The sequence below is a fragment of the Ctenopharyngodon idella genome, chromosome 9 (assembly GCF_019924925.1).
Source record: "Ctenopharyngodon idella isolate HZGC_01 chromosome 9, HZGC01, whole genome shotgun sequence".
Taxonomy (NCBI): domain Eukaryota; kingdom Metazoa; phylum Chordata; class Actinopteri; order Cypriniformes; family Xenocyprididae; genus Ctenopharyngodon; species Ctenopharyngodon idella.
In genome coordinates this window covers 1,498,787-1,516,956 of record NC_067228.1, presented here as the reverse complement: position 1 = coordinate 1,516,956, position 18,170 = coordinate 1,498,787, and the positions used below count along the sequence as shown (strand labels likewise).

Sequence of the window (18,170 nt, the reverse complement as noted above, 5' to 3'; positions counted from 1 at the left end):
TGAGAGTGTACCAGTGTGTGTGTGAGAGAGATTTTGAGTGTGTAAGTGTGAGTTTGTGTGAGTGTGTGTATATTTGAGAGAGAGAGAGAGAGAGTGTGTGTCTGTGTGTATTTGAGTGTGTGTGTGTGACTGTGTAAGTTTGTGTGTGTATTTGAGAGAGAGAGTGTGTGTGTGTATTTGAGAGAGAGAGAGAGAGAGTGTGTGTGTGTGACTGAGTTTGTGTGTGTGTATTTGAGAGAGAGAGTGTGTGTGTTCGAGAGAGTGTGTGCGTGAGTCTGTGTGTGTGTATTTTTGAGAGTGTTTGTGAGTGAGTGTGTGTGAGTTTGTGATTGAACAACAACATTTCATCAGGCTCTATTATTGTAAAAATTATAATAGTCCAATGTAAGTCGCTTTGGATAAAAGTGTCTGCCAAATGCATAATCATAAACGTAAATTGATTAGACATGCTTTTTGAATATTAAAATTTAACATTAAAATAGAATCCCAAGGGAAGACACACAATATAAAACTGAATTTGGGGGAAAATAAAATGAATTTTATAAGGCCCTTTACTTTATACTTTAAGAAATTGTTGTTAAATTGTATGAGTTTCATGATATCAATTAATTACACATGCTTTTTGAATAATAAAATTTAACATTAAAATAGAATCCAAAAAAATTAAAAGGGAAAGCACACAATTTCGGAAAATTAAATTAATTTTATAAGGCCCTAAAAATCTTTGTTAATCTTTTAATAAATTGTTGTTAAAGTGTATGAGTTTCATGATTTCAATTAATTAGACATGCTTTTTGATTACTAAAATTTAATTTAACCAATAAAATGTAATCCAAAAAAATTAAAAACTGAAAACAAACAATTTGGGAAAAATAAAACAGATTTCATAGGGCCTTAAAAATTAAATATTTGTTAATCTTTTAATAAATATTTGTTAAATTGTATGAGTTTCATGATTTCAATTAATTAGGCAAGCTTTTTGATTACTAATTTTTTATTTTAACCGTTAAAACATAATCTAGAAAAATTAAAACAGAAAAAATGGTATTTTGGAAAAAAAAAATAATAATAACAATTGTAAAAAAAAAAATATATATATATATATATATATATATATATAAATTTAAAGTAAAATAATGATGATAAAAAATAAATAAATAAAAATAGGGCCCTAAAAAATGTATTTTTTTAAATTTTAATTAAAAAATTGTATCCATTTCATATACAAATAAATGCAAAAATAAATGGATTTTATAGGGCCCTAAAAATGTCATTTTTGTTAAAATTGTATATGATTCTTATGTAAATATATTCAAAAATAAAACCGATTTCATAGACCCCTGTGCATTCATATCTAAAGCGTGTGTAAATCAGCTTCAAGTGTGTCTCATTCAATCAGAATCACAGTCTGAGCTTTATAGTCTGCTTTATGAAATCAGTTTTGAGTCTTTAGTTTCGAACTGATGTCAGATTGATCCGTTCCTTTGTTATGAATCATCTGACCTCTCGCTGCGGCGCTGAAGATGGAGTCTGTATGTGGTGTTATTCCGGTGTAGTTTCCTAGTGTTGAAGTGTAGAAGCTCCAGTCACATGTTGCTGTGTTCAACTCTTCTCTAATGAATCTGATCTGCACTAATGAACGGCTCACGAGGGCCAGATGTCTCTGTTCAGATCCTGTTGTGATTCATTCAGTTCAGCTGCGCAGATAAACTAGTACAGATGAACATTAGGATGATTTATGGTGAATGTGATTCTCTGGGACCCTCGTTCGTGTTGTTTATTTAGTTATATTTCAGCGTCACTGTAGATTTAACAAGAACAAATCGTGTGAAGGTGTGTTTGACTCGCAAGGATTTTAAAGTGTTTTTATTTGTCCATGAATTTTCCTCAAAATAAGTTTCATGATTCGTCCTCATCTCGTGTTTGATTCATTTATATGATTCAGTTCACTGTCCATTTCAGTGAATCAAATCAAACGACTCTGATTCAGTGATTCATCGTCACTCAAAAATGATCAGTCTCTGTGTGTTTGTTCACCTTTATTTATCCAGGCAGTTATATAATATATTAAAATATAAATATATAATGGAATGATAAAGACTTGTTTATGTTTTTGACTGAAGCCTGCATTTATTTGATAAAAAAAATACAGTAAAAATTGTGAAATATTATTACAATTTAAAATAACAGATTTCTATGTGAATATATTTAAAAATGTAATTTATTCTTGCGATGACGAAGCTGAATTTTACATTAACGTTAACATTTAAAAAATAGTAATTATTCCAAATAAAATTTTTCATTGTTTTAGTATAAATATCTTCCGGTCAGTATTGCTGTTTATGACTATGTATTGATGCATATAAATAAAAATGATTAAATCCTTTATTGAAAATCAGTGTGATTATTTAACCCCTTAACCGTCAGCAGGATGTTTGGCGCTCTTTTTATTTAGCGCATTTTTTCATATCGCATATTTTAGTAATCATAATAAATTAGGTGTCAATCGAAAGCTTACGAACTCTGAATTCATCCTGTGAAAACCATTTTGAAATTGGACGTTGCGTTAAAATGGAAACTGTATTCTAAATTCTTTTAGCGGGCTCCTCCCCCTAGTGGGCGGTGTCAGGTTTCATATTACAAATTTTATTTTAACTACTTTATATTTAAAACTTTGACAAAACACGTATCGTCGGAAAGGTCTGAGTCTCAAGGTTCCATATTTGGTGATTATTTTGTGATAGAAATGTATGAATTTGTTACAGGAGAATACGTCCAAAAGATTTCAGTGGAATGTGGGCGACACCTGGTGGATATTTTTGGTACAGCGCCTAAACAAAATTTCATGGGGACTTTAATTTTTGTGATATCAACTTCAAATTTGGAACAGAACGTGGCTTTGATTTGATAGAAATTTTAGAGTAAAAATATTTGATAAAATATATATTTTATATAAAATACAAACTGTTTAGTACAGTACATTTGATTTACAGTAAATATAAACTTCCATAACTTTTTCATACTTTCATTTTTTGAAGTGAAAGTGCTTTTTTTACCTGTTTGTCCTGACAATGGCAGACGGGCGATTTTAAACTGAAAGCAGTGGCAGTGTTTCAGTTGGCATGTTCCCTTAGAAGGTGACTGCGTATGTTCCTCCCTGTCTGATCCCGTGCTCTGCTCACGTCACATGACCTGTTGTCTTCACAGGACTCTTCAGTCGCAGGAGCTGCGGTTCCTCCGCGCGTCACGTCTGCGGCCGGAGAGCTGCTCGCCGCTGCTAAAGTCCAGCTGCCTCTCAACATGTAAGTCCACGATTGACCTGAAGATGAGTTAATGTAGCGCTGAACCATCACACTGATTCTGTCTGATGTCTGCGCTTACATCTGTAAGAGCGTTTGCTCATCTGAGACACGTCTCTAAGACGTTTCCTGTCAGATGTTAAATTTATGATTTATAGTGTATGTAAAACTGCTGTTTCCAAGATGTTTATCAGATGTTTGTACACTACAGATGTTTTCCAGATTAAAAACTGGGTCCTATACATTATTATTATTATTATTATTAATAATTATTTATTTATGTTTATTTTTGTTTATTTATATTTGACTGAAGTACTAAAGATAATTACATATATTATGTAGATATAGAGAGATTGTATATATTGTTTTATTTTTTATATATTAATAATAATAATTATTATATTTTATTATTATATTAATACTTTTATATTGTTGTTATTTTGAATAGTTTTATATATATTTTTATATTTATTTTTATGTAGTTTGACTGAAGTACTGAAGACAAAATCTATATTTGTAGAAAGATTTTATATATTGTTTTATTTTTATATAATAATAATAATAGTAATTATAATAATTAAATATAATCATTATTGTATATTCTTGTTTATTTATATTTGACTGAAGTACTGAAGATAATTACACATTGTATCTATTGTTTTATTTTTTTATATATTATAATAATGTTTATATTTCATTATTATATTATATTAATACTGTATTATTGTTGTTATTATTATTTTGTTATTTTATATTTATTTTTATGTATATTTATTTATATTTGACTGAAGTACTGAAGATAAAATCTATATTTACAGAGATTTTATATAGATTTATTTTTATATAGTTAAATAATATATAATATTAATAATTTATTATGTATACTTTTATATTTTTTAAATATTTTAATGTATACTTATATTTGACTTAATTACTATATATATATACATTATTATTAATATTATTATTAATACTATTTTCATGTATATTTATTTTGATTTATGTATATTTGACTGAAGTACTAAAGATACATTTATTATGTAGATATAAATAGATTGTATATATTGTTTTATTTTTATATTTTTAATAATAATAATAATTACATTTTATTATTATATTAATATTACATATTATTGTTATTGTTACTATTATTGTTATTTTATATATTTTTATGTTTGTATTTATATATATTTATATTTGACTGAAGATAAAATTTATATTTGTAGAGAGATTTTATATAAAATAATTAAATATTATCATATAATATTAATAATATATTATTATTATTATTTTGTATAATTTTTTTAAATATTTTCTAATATTTGTTTTAATGTATACTTATATTTGACTTAATTACTATATATATATATATATATATATATATATACATTATTATTATTAATACTATTTTCATGTATATTTATTTTGATTTGTTTATGTATATTTGACTGAAGTACTAAAGATAATTACATTTATTATGTAGATATAGAGAGATTGTATATATTGTTTTATTTTTATATTTTTAATATTAACAATAATAATATTTACATTTTATTATTATATTAATATTATATATTGTTGTTATTGTTACTATTATTTTGTTATTTTATATATTTTTATATTTGTATTTATGTATATTTATTTATATTTGACTGAAGATAAAATCTATATTTGTAGAGAGATTTTATATAAAATAATTAAATATTATCATTTAATATTAATAATATATTATCACTATTATTATTTTGTATAAAAATATTTTTTAATGTATACTTATATTTGACTTCATTACTATATATATTATTAATATTCAGCCACACTTGAAGCATCTGAATGACTGAATACTGAAGATAAAATAATTAAATCAACAAACAATTTAATCAGAATCTAAGTGTGTTAATGCAGCACAGATGCAGGTCATCAGCTGATGTGATTGATTTTGTCAGGATCACGTGTTTGAAGGATGAGTGTGTGTGTGTGTGTGTTAGCGTCGGCGATCTGTTCTTCAGCTCTTCACGCTAATGTTTCATGTGTCCATAATGAAATCTGCTGTCTGTAAAGAGAAACATTAGCGCTGCACCGCAGACATGATTCACACACGTGCGTCAGTGTTGATTCAGTTTAGTGAACAGAACAGAAACGACTCTGATTCTTTTGCGACTCTTTGTTTTTGTAGCAAAATATTTCGTGAAATGCAGCTGTTCATCTGCTGACACACACTTCCAGCACTTGTTAACCTATCAGCGGTGTCCCGCGAATCCCACACGCTCCTCATTTCTCCATCCGTTCGACTCCGTGAAGGAAAAACAAAGTGTTGATTGTGTTTTATTCTCTGCGGTCCCTCAAGTGCGATTACAAGGCTCTACAAACACACCGCCGTCTCCTCAGGGTGACAGAACAAGTGTTTCTGATGCCTGCTTTGGAAAAGTGGAGAGGTTTTTGTTTTCTGTTATCAGAAAATCCATGTTTACTGTTGAGTTATACAGAATACAGTTAAACTTTGTCGAGTATTACGTTTCATGCACGATAAATAAAGTTATTGTCTTCTAAAAGAAAGAATCGATTCTGTGAATCTGCGTTAAAAGGCCAACCTGATTAAAATATCCTCTATTGACTAACCAGAAATGAGTATAAGAGCATCAGGAATATTGTTTGCTTATTATTATTTTTATTTTTTTCCGCAGCTATCTGGCCATGTACGCTTACAAACCGCAGAAGGCCGACGAGCTGGAGCTGCGTAAGGGCGAGATGTACCGCGTGACCGAGAAGTGTCAGGACGGATGGTTCAAAGGAACGTCGCTGCGCTCCGGAGCGTCGGGAGTTTTCCCGGGAAACTACGTCACGCCCGTCTCCAGGTGTCTCCTCACGTTCATCATTACTGAAACTAATGAAGAAATAATGCGTCGCCTGTATATTCTCATCATTATAGCAGTTTAACCTTCTCAGCCATTGACATTAAAAACTGTGTCTCAGTCCAGCTGCTCATCATATACTGTACGTCTGAGTGTTTAAAATATTAAACATTACTGATTTACGTATTATTTTCACATCATATTCATAGTATTGTAAAACATTTCTCTATTTTGGTATGAGTAGATGTTTGTCAGTTTTCAACAATGAGACAAATGAGATATAAACACAGAATTATGAAAAAAAAAAGTCAGAATTATGAGTTATTAATGCAGAATTATAAGAAAAAAGTCAGAATTATGAGTTATAAATGCAGAATTATGAGAAAAAAGTCAGAATTATGAGTTATTAATGCAGAATTATGAGAGAAAATCAGAATTATGAGTTATAAAAGTCAGAATTATGAGTTATAAGCTCAGAATTATGAAGAAAAAAGTCAGAATTGAGTTATAAACAATCAAAAGAAAAATGTTTGAATTATGAGTTATAAATGCAGAATTATGAGAAAAAAATCAGAATTATGAGTTATAAATGCAGAATTGTGAGAAAAAAATGCAGAATTGTGAGTTATAAATGCATAATTATGAGAAAAAGGTCAGAATTATGAGTTATAAATGCAGAATTATGAGAAAAAATCAGAATTATGAGTTATAAATGCAGAATTATGAGAAAAAGGTCAGAATTATGAGTTATAAATGCATAATTATGAGAAAAAGGCATAATTATGAGTTATAAATGCAGAATTGTGAGTTATAAATGCATAATTATGAGAAAAAGGTCAGAATTATGAGTTATAAATGCATAATTATGAGAAAAAAGTCAGAATTATGAGTTATAAATGCAGAATTATGAGAAAAAAGTCAGAATTATGAGTTATAAATGCAGAATTATGAGAAAAAATCAGAATTATGAGTTATAAATGCAGAATTATGAGAAAAAGGTCAGAATTATGAGTTATAAATGCATAATTATGAGAAAAAAGGCATAATTATGAGTTATAAATGCAGAATTGTGAGTTATAATTGCATAATTATGAGAAAAAGGTCAGAATTATGAGTTATAAATGCATAATTATGAGAAAAAAGTCAGAATTATGAGTTATAAATGCAGAATTATGAGGAAAAAAGTCAGAATTGTGAGTTATAAATGCAGAATTATGAGGAAAAATATGAGAATTGTGAGCTATACAGTCGGAATTGCGAGTTATAAAGTCAGAATTATGAGAAAAAAGTTGGAATCAAGCTTCAAACCATCCTGCTCGTTTTCATGTAGTTGTGTGAATAATCAAGTCATAATTATTTGCAGGTTTCTGTTTGATCAGAGCAGATTTCTAAAAATCTGTTTTATAGAAATACTTCCTTTAATTAAATGACAACACAAACATTAGTTTTTATAAGTTACAGAATGTGCTGTTGACTTTACAATATTTCTAATATTATTTCATCTTTTATTGAGCCGAGGCTGTGAATGTTTTTTCAGCTGATCTTTGGGTTTTTGACTCGCAGTAACAGCACAAGCAAATAAAAACACCCTAAATGAACGAGCGTTTCCTGTGAGTTTCCAGATGCTTATCTCCAGCTGAAGTCATAAATCAGCTCAGCGCGTGCAGGTGCGTTTTACATGTGCAGCCTTTAATGACGGGAGTTGAGAAGGTGAAATTGCTCCGCCGCCACATTGATTAGGATATATAGCTGATGCATTGCTGCTGCGGGCCGCGTGATTAGCATGCGTTTCCACAGGAGAGAGTCTGGAGCGATGATTGTAAAATCAAGCATGTCTCCTCTGACTAACAACTATTACTAGATCTTAGAGCTGTGAGATTAATCATTAAAAGATCGTGATCTCGATTCAAACGCCCACGTGATCTTATTCCTAAATGACAGTCTATTAAAGCTTTGAAAAGTAGGATCACACAAACATTAAGATCTTTGTTCTGACCCAGTAATGAAACAAGTGAAGTCTTTGACTGATTCGTTGAATCATTCATTCAAGAGATTTGTTCAAAAACGCAGATTCATCCAGTAATGAAATAAGTGAAGTCTTTATGAGTGAGTCATTGAATCATTCATTCAAGAGATTCATTTAAAAACGTTGATTCATCCAGTAATGAAACAAGTGAAGTCTTTATGAGTGAGTCATTGAATCATTCATTCAGGAGATTCATTCAAAAACGTTGATTCATCCAGTAATGAAACAAGTGAAGTCTTTATGAGTGAGTCATTGAATCATTCATTCAAGAGATTTGTTCAAAAACGCAGATTCATCCAGTAATGAAACAAGTGAAGTCTTTATGATTGAATCATTGAATCATTCATTCAAGAGATTCATTCAAAAACATTGATTCATCCAGTAATGAAACAAGTGAAGTCTTTATGAGTGAGTCATTGAATCATTCATTCAAGAGATTTGTTCAAAAACGCAGATTCATCCAGTAATGAAACAAGTGAAGTCTTTATGATTGAATCATTGAATCATTCATTCAAGAGATTCATTCAAAAACGTTGATTCATCCAGTAATGAAACAAGTGAAGTCTTTATGAGTCATTGAATCATTCATTCAAGAGATTTGTTCAAAAACGCAGATTCTTCCAGTAATGAAATAGTGAAGTCTTTGAGTGAGTCATTGAATCATTCATTCAAGAGATTCATTAAAAAATGTTGATTCATCCAGTAATGAAACAAGTGAAGTCTTTATGATTGAGTCATTGAATCATTCATTCAAGAGATTCATTCAAAAACGCTGATTCATCTAGTAATTAAACAATTAAAGTCTTTATGAGTGAATCTTTGAATCATTTATTCAAGAGATTTGTTCAAAAATGCTGATTCATTCAGTAATGAAACAAGTGAAGTCTTTATGAGTGAGTCATTGAATCATTTATTCAAGAGATTCGTTCAAAAACGCAGATTCATCCAGTAATGAAACAAGTGAAGTCTTTATGATTGAATCATTGAATCATTCATTCAAGAGATTCATTCAAAAACGTTGATTCATCCAGTAATGAAACAAGTGAAGTCTTTATGAGTGAGTCATTGAATCATTCATTCAAGAGATTTGTTCAAAAACGCAGATTCATCCAGTAATGAAACAAGTGAAGTCTTTATGATTGAATCATTGAATCATTCATTCAAGAGATTCATTCAAAAACGTTGATTCATCCAGTAATGAAACAAGTGAAGTCTTTATGAGTCATTGAATCATTCATTCAAGAGATTTGTTCAAAAACGCAGATTCTTCCAGTAATGAAATAGTGAAGTCTTTGAGTGAGTCATTGAATCATTCATTCAAGAGATTCATTCAAAAATGTTGATTCATCCAGTAATGAAACAAGTGAAGTCTTTATGATTGAGTCATTGAATCATTCATTCAAGAGATTCATTCAAAAACGCTGATTCATCTAGTAATTAAACAATTAAAGTCTTTATGAGTGAATCTTTGAATCATTTATTCAAGAGATTTGTTCAAAAATGCTGATTCATTCAGTAATGAAACAAGTGAAGTCTTTATGAGTGAGTCATTGAATCATTTATTCAAGAGATTCGTTCAAAAACGCTGATCCATCTAGTAATGAAACAAGTGAAGTCTTTATGGGTGAATCATTGAATCATTCATTCAAGAGATAGTGTTCAAAAACGCTGATTCATCCAGTAATGAAACAAGTGAAGTCTTTGAGTGAGTCATTGAATCATTCATTCAGGAGATTTTTTCAAAAACGCAGATTCATCCAGTAATGAAATAGTGAAGTCTTTGAGTGAGTCATTGAATCATTCATTCAAGAGATTCATTCAAAAACGTTGATTCATCCAGTAATGAAACAAGTGAAGTCTTTATGAGTGAGTCATTGAATCATTCATTCAAGAGATTTGTTCAAAAACGCAGATTCATCCAGTAATGAAACAAGTGAAGTCTTTATGATTGAATCATTGAATCATTCATTCAAGAGATTCATTCAAAAACGTTGATTCATCCAGTAATGAAACAAGTGAAGTCTTTATGAGTCATTGAATCATTCATTCAAGAGATTTGTTCAAAAACGCAGATTCATCCAGTAATGAAATAGTGAAGTCTTTGAGTGAGTCATTGAATCATTCATTCAAGAGATTCATTCAAAAACGTTGATTCATCCAGTAATGAAACAAGTGAAGTCTTTATGATTGAGTCATTGAATCATTCATTCAAGAGATTCATTCAAAAACGCTGATTCATCTAGTAATTAAACAATTAAAGTCTTTATGAGTGAATCTTTGAATCATTTATTCAAGAGATTTGTTCAAAAATGCTGATTCATTCAGTAATGAAACAAGTGAAGTCTTTATGAGTGAGTCATTGAATCATTCATTCAAGAGATTCGTTCAAAAACGCTGATCCATCTAGTAATGAAACAAGTGAAGTCTTTATGAGTGAGTCATTGAATCATTCATTCAAGAGATAGTGTTCAAAAACGCTGATTCATCCAGTAATGAAACAAGTGAAGTCTTTGAGTGAGTCATTGAATCATTCATTCAGGAGATTCATTCAAAAACGCTGATTTATCTAGTAATTAAACAATTGAAGTCTTTATGAGTGAATCTTTGAATCATTTATTCAAGAGATTTGTTCAAAGATGCTGATTTATTCAGTAATGAAACAAGTGAAGTCTCTATGAGTGAGTCATTGAATTATTCATTAAAGAGATTTCTTTCAAAAATGCTGATTCATCCAGTAATGAAACCAGTGAAGTCTTTATTAGTGAGTCATTGAATCATTCATTCAAGCGATTCATTCAAAAACGTTGATTCATCCAGTAATGAAACAAGTGAAGTCGAGTGAGTCATTGAATCATTCATTCAAGCGATTCATTCAAAAACGTTGATTCATCCAGTAATGAAACAAGTGAAGTCGAGTGAGTCATTGAATCATTCATTAAAGAGATTTCTTTCAAAATCACTGATTCATCTAGTAATGAAACCAGTAAAGTGTTTGTGTGTCATTGAATCATTCATTCAAGAGATTTGTTCAAAAATGCTGAAAAAAAATTCATCATTCATTCTCATTTTTCAAACTCTTTTTTTTTTTTAATATTTAAGTAAATGACTTATTTTGTTGTCTATTCAGAATCGTGGGAGAATCTTAAACAAAAAAAAATCATGATTCTCAATTTATCCAGAATGGTGCAGCTCTATCTCGAATCTGAGTCTCTGTATTTTCTTCATCATCAGGATTGTTGAGGTGTCCTGTGAGCCTGTGCATCTGGTGTTTCAAAACCTCCTGAAATAAAGGTGTAAATGTTTGCGTTCCCAGTGCAGTTTTAGACGTGTGAGTCTGTAACTGGCAAAGCTTCATCTGCAGGAACTTCATGTGCGACAGGCGAACACAAAAGCACCTTTTCTATCATGCAGTGAAAGCAGAGATAATGAGCCTGAGACGAGGTGAATCCTCCGGAGTGTGTGTGTGTGTTTTCAGACAGGTGGAGTGTGTGTAAACACATTAAGCCACAGCTCTGGGCTTCTGGGAATCATTTTCCCTCAGGTGGCCTTCATACAGGAGGGTCAACATAAAAACGTGATTAGTTTCACTTAGAGCGGCTCGTATCGGAGGAATTCACTGGTGTAAATACCCATCACTCCTCTGTCTGTACGGGTTCACCTCAGTCTGATTAATGCAGCACAAAACGCCCGATAAAATGAAGTCATTAAACGTTAAATGTCAGCAGACACAGAAGATTTGAGTCGCTCGTTCCTGCATCCCAAACTATATAGAATAAAGAGTTTAATAGTTACTGGAGTTTAAATTGTGGTTCTGTGACAGAATGTGCTTGATGAACATTTAATTTAAAGCTACTGCCATTAACAGGGGTTGAATTTCTCTGATGGCTTCAATCTTCTGGAAGGACTTCGCTCTAGATCAGTGCTTCTTCTGGACTCGGCCCAAAAAAAGGCTTAAAATTATTTAAAATTAGACAAAACAAGATTAAAACTCAGGGTATAAACTGACATCATGTTTCTTATTTTAATTTGTTCCCTCAACAAATGTCATTTTTGTTTGGGACCAGGGGCTTCTTTTATAAAACGGCACGTGCAATCGTATCCTAAATTTCATGGATTTCATCCTTTGTCAAAAATCAGGAGTAAATCAGGATTTATAAAGACAAAAACTTACGTGAAAATGTGTATGAACTTTTTGTGCTCTCATATACCAGTAATTAAAATAATCCAATGCTGTTTATTATATATATATATATATATATATATATATATATATATATATATATATATAATTAAATAATATAATAAATAAATTATATATAATATATATATATATATATATTTTTTAAATTAAATTTTTTAATTAAATTTATTTTTTCATTATATTCATATATATATAATGTAATATATATATATTTATTTTTAATTAAATATATGTAAATTATTAAATATATATTATTGTTATTAATTAAATTGAATATATATTATTAAATATAATAAATATATTTATTATATTTATATATTTATAATATAATAAATATTTATTATATATATTATTAAATATAATAAATAAATATTATATATAATTAAATATATATATTAAGTAAATATAATAATAAATATGTGTAAATTATTAAATATACTATTATTAATTAAATTAAATAAATATTACTAAATAAATATAATAATAAATGTTATATTTATTATATTTATATATATACATATTATTAATTAACTCAGAAAAGTAGTAAAGACATCATTAAAGTAATTATTATTAATTAAATTAAATTTATATTATTAAATAATTATTATATATATATATATATATATATATAATTAAATATATATATATATATATATATATATATATATATATATATATATAATTAAATATAATAATTAATTAAATAAATCAATCATTCTTTGTACGTCTTTATAAATGAGGCCTTGGAAAACCTTTGGATATCATTGGTGATAAAGTGTAAAGGCAGAAGAACATTCACTTGTGTAACTGAAACTTGTGTAATTGTTTTATTTAATAACTCTTTACCATAAGGTCTCATTTGCTAACATTAGTGAATGCATTAACTAACATGAACTAACAATGAGAACTGCAGGATTTTTGTGCTGAAATAATGCAAATTGCTCTGTTGATTCATGAGTCAATAGTTGATTCCTCTGGGATCTCCGTTTCTAATCCGTCTGTAATCCTCCATTAGTGTCCTCAGGCCAAGACTGACCTGAAGAACCGTTACACACGTCATCTAGACCAGCGGTCAATACTCATCTGAGAAGCGTCGCTCAATAATCTTCTCTTCAGAGCTCTGACTCAGTGTTGCATTAGCGCTCATGTCTGCGTGTTTTGTGAATGTGTGTCCGCAGGGCTCCGTTTGCCGTCGGTCAGACGCGCTCCTGTCTCTCTGGAGCGGCTCAGTCTAAGGTGGTTCCTGGATCTCCGGGCTCCGCCGGCCCCTCGAGTCCCGTCCTGATGGCCTCGGCGTCTCGCTCCAGCACGCCGCTCTCCAGCCCGTCGTCTCCGCACATGAAGAACTGTCTGCGCATGTCCAGCCAGCAAACTGTCAATCAAGCGCGCTCCGCCATGCAGTTAGGTGAGTCTCGTGCGGATGAGCCCTTTAGTTCATGGTTTCAGCCAGTGGATGATGCATTGACATATTATAATTAACTAAAAATAAAACCATAAAAAAAAACGCATCTTGGCTACTTGAAATAAAATAAATGTTAACTGAAATAAAATAAAATAAAAGATTTATTTTATATCAGCTATTTGCCAAAGCAATATTTCTCATTTTCATTTAGTTTAACTTGATGGATAAAAATTACAACTAAAACTGAAAAAAATTATTAATTTTTTTAATATAATAAAATAAATATTCTTTTTAAAATATAACTGTATAGTCATATTTAAAAAAAAAAAAAAAAAGAAAGAAAAATGGCAAAACTAATAAAAGTGACAACAAAATTGTGAAAACTTGAATTAAAATGAAAATAGAAAATAAAAAATAAAAATTAAATCAAAATATTAATAAAAAATAAAACTGAAATAAAAGCTTATACATATTAACAAACTAATAAAAAATACAAAATCACTAAAACTTTAATTCAAATTAAAATGAAAATGGAAAATAAAAACTAAATAAAAATATTAATAAATACTAAAACTGCAATAAAAAAATTATACCTATTAAAAAACTAATAAAAACTACAACAAAATTATGAAAACTTTAACTCAAAATAAAATGAAAATGGAAAATAAAAAATAAAAATTAAATCAAAATGTTTATAAAAAATAAAACTGAAAAAAGCTTATACATATTAACAAACAAATAAAAAATCCAAAATTACTGAAACTTTAACTCAAATTAAAATGAAAATGGAAAATAAAAAATAAATAAAAATATTAATAAATACTAAAATTGAAATAAAAAAAAAATTATACCTCTTAAAAAATAATAAAAATGACAACAACATTATGAAAACTTTAACTCAAAATAAAATGAAAATGGAAAATAAAAAATAAAAATTAAATCAAAATGTTTATAAAAAATAAAACTGAAAAAAGCTTATACATATTAACAAACAAATAAAAAATCCAAAATTACTGAAACTTTAACTCAAATTAAAATGAAAATGGAAAATAAAAAATAAATAAAAATATTAATAAATACTAAAATTGAAATAAAAAAAAAATTATACCTCTTAAAAAATAATAAAAATGACAACAACATTATGAAAACTTTAACTCAAATTAAAATGAAAATGGAAAATAATAAAAAAAACTAATTAAAAAATGTAAAATGAAAAATAAACCAAAATATTGATAAAAACTGAAATAAAAATGAATACAAACTATATAGTCATATACAAAAAAAAACTAACAAAAATGATGAGAAAAATTATGAAAACTAATAAAAATTAACAAAAACTATAGATATGTTTAAAAAAAAACTAATAAAATGCCGACAAAATGACTAAAATTAACTAAAATTAAAATAAAAAAAACGTGTCTCAATATAGCAGTGCACATTACATCATGTATTAGTTAGTTCATACTGAAGGTTTTTGCAATGTTTGTCTTCACACACACACACACTGCGCTGCAGATGGCAGGAGTTTTTACCGTGTGTCAGCTCTGCGCCAATGAAGCGTGTTAACGTGGCGCGCTCTGTAATCTATTCAGGTCAGATCGGCGCGCTGCTGTGTGTGCGAGTGTGTTCACGGAAGACGCATTAGCGTGGTAAAGGAGCTTGTTAAAGCATTTTACAGCTCAGATAAGATGTCTGCTGTAATGAATGCCTTGCCGCTCACGTTGGCAGTAATTGCCGGGTTGCATTCTCGGCAGTTCTTGAACTTTGAGGAACGCAGCGAAGCTCGAGCGGGGACGGGACACCGTCTCACTGCAGATGAGACCTGTGACATCATTTAATCGCACTCACGACGGGCTACACCAAACCCACATGACGAGACACTATTAACTAAAAATAGTATTTAAGAAAACCAATAATAATATATATATTTTTTATTATTCAAACAGTCCACAGTCCTCCGGCGAGCAGCAGCCCCGAGCGGCCCACGGCGGCCGTGACCCCTCTGCGACCCCAGGGCAGCCCCTCACGCTCCCCCGCTCGACCTCTCTCTATGGTGGCGGCCCCTCAGGTGCATCCCTCGCTGCAGTCCAGTCCGCTTTCTCCGGCCTCCGTACGACCCCTCATGCCTCTGACCTCGGCCGCAGCCGCCATCACGCCGCCCAACGTCACCGCGGCCCATCTGAACGGAGGAGACGCGTCTGTCTGTGCGCTGCAGCCCGCTTCACCCGCGCACGGCGCAGTCGCCGGCCTCCCCAAACACGAGGAGAAGAAGGTGGAGAAGGTCAGTGAAGCTCATGAATATATTCATAGAAATTCATTAATGTATTCAAAATCATAGTAATAATAAATCAAATTCATTATGACAGATATTTTGTCTTTATTATGCATTTATTGTCCCTTATAACTATTACTACTATATGAATATATACTAGTACTAGTTATCATAGTATATGAATATAAATAGTATATGAATATATATATATATATATATACTATTACTATTTTTCATAGTATATGAATATAACTAGCACTAATTATCGTAGTATATGAATATATACTAGTACTAGTTATCATAGTATGTGAATATAAGTAGTATATGAATATATATATATATATATATATATATATATATATATTATTACTATTTTTCATAGTATATGAATATAACTAGCACTAATTATCGTAGTATATGAATATATACTAGTACTAGTTATCATAGTGTATGAATATAACTAGTATGTAATATTTACTAGTACTAGTTTGAATATAACTAATACTATTTATCGTAGTATATGAATAAATACTAGTACTAGTTATCATAGTATATGAATATGACTAGTACTAGTTATCATAGTAAATGGATATAACTAGAATATGAATACATACTGGTACTAGTTAACATAGCATATGGATATATTAGTATATGAATATATACTAGTACTAGTTAACATTGTATATGAATATATACTTGTATTAATTATCATAGTATATGAATGTATACTAGTACTAGTTATCATAGTATATGGATATATTTGAATATGAATATATACTAGTACTAGTTAACATAGTGTATGAATATGACTAGTACTAGTTATCATAATAAAATGAATATAACTAGAATATGAATATATACTAGTACAAGTTATCATAGTATATGAATATAAGTAGTATATGACTATATATTTATACTATTACTATTTTTCATAGTATATGAATATAACTAGTACTAATTATCATAGTATATGAATATAACTAGTACTAGTTATCATAGTGTATGAGTATAACTAATATGTAATATTTACTAGTACTAGGTATCATAGTTTATGAATATAACTAGTACTATTTATCATAGTATATGAATATATACAAGTACTAGTTTTCATAGTATATGAATATAACTAGTACTATTTATTGTAGTATATGAATATAAACTAGTACTAGTTATCATAGTGTATGAATATAACTAATATGTAATATTTACTAGTACTAGGTATCATAGTATATGAATATAACTAGTACTAATTAACATATTATATGAATATATACAAGTACTAGTTTTCATAGTATATGAATATAACTAGTACTATTTATCGTAGTATATGAATATTTACTAGTACTAGTTATCATGGTATATGAATATGACTAAGTACTAGTTATCATAGTAAATGGATATAACTAGAATATAAATACATACTAGTACTAGTTAACATTGTATATGAATATATTCTAGTGTTAATTCTCATAGTATAAGTTTATATACTAGTACTAGTTATCATAGTATATGGATATATTAGAATATGAATATATACTAGTACTAGTTAACATAGTGTATGAATATGACTAGTACTAGTTATCATAGTATATGGATATATTAGAATATGAATATATACTAGTACTAGTTAACATAGTGTATGAATATGACTAGTACTAGTTATCATAGTAAATGGATATGACTAGAATATGAATATGTACTAGTACTAGTTATCATAATAAATGCCTAAAAAGACAAAATTCATTTTTGTCGTAATTAGTTTAATAGAACTAGCACTATCATAATTTAATAGTACTAGTATTTTAATATTACAAGACTGAAGTCTTGTTTAATTAAAAATGTATCAAAATTAAGTGAGTTTGTGCTTAAAACAAGAACAAATATCTGCCAGTGGGCTCAGAAAAATAAACTTAATTCAAAAGGAAAACAAGATTATTTTTCTGACTCCACTTGAGTATAATACATTTGACTTCATTGAAAATTGTCTTTCATCAAAATTCTTCACAGTATACACATGTAAACCCAATATATACTATATTGCTATAATTGCTACAATGATTTTACCTTGTGTCGTCCATAATAACATCTGTTACCGGTGTAAAATCACTGTAATGTTGC

General features: G+C 29.2%; 1 protein-coding gene across 2 annotated transcripts in view; it reads left to right on the top strand.

The window, feature by feature from the left end:
* The window catches only part of LOC127519114 (E3 ubiquitin-protein ligase SH3RF3-like), a 114,549-nt gene that overhangs the window by 86,523 nt on the left and 9,856 nt on the right, over positions 1 to 18,170 (top strand). Inside the window, exons 5-8 of one of the 2 annotated variants that reach the window (XM_051906573.1) lie at positions 3,208 to 3,302; positions 5,984 to 6,154; positions 13,557 to 13,783; positions 15,727 to 16,061. In XM_051906573.1, the coding sequence (XP_051762533.1) occupies positions 3,208 to 3,302; positions 5,984 to 6,154; positions 13,557 to 13,783; positions 15,727 to 16,061 (828 nt within the window). The remainder of the gene's footprint in view (positions 1 to 3,207; positions 3,303 to 5,983; positions 6,155 to 13,556; positions 13,784 to 15,726; positions 16,062 to 18,170) is intronic. The other variant, XM_051906575.1, reaches the window with a different exon arrangement.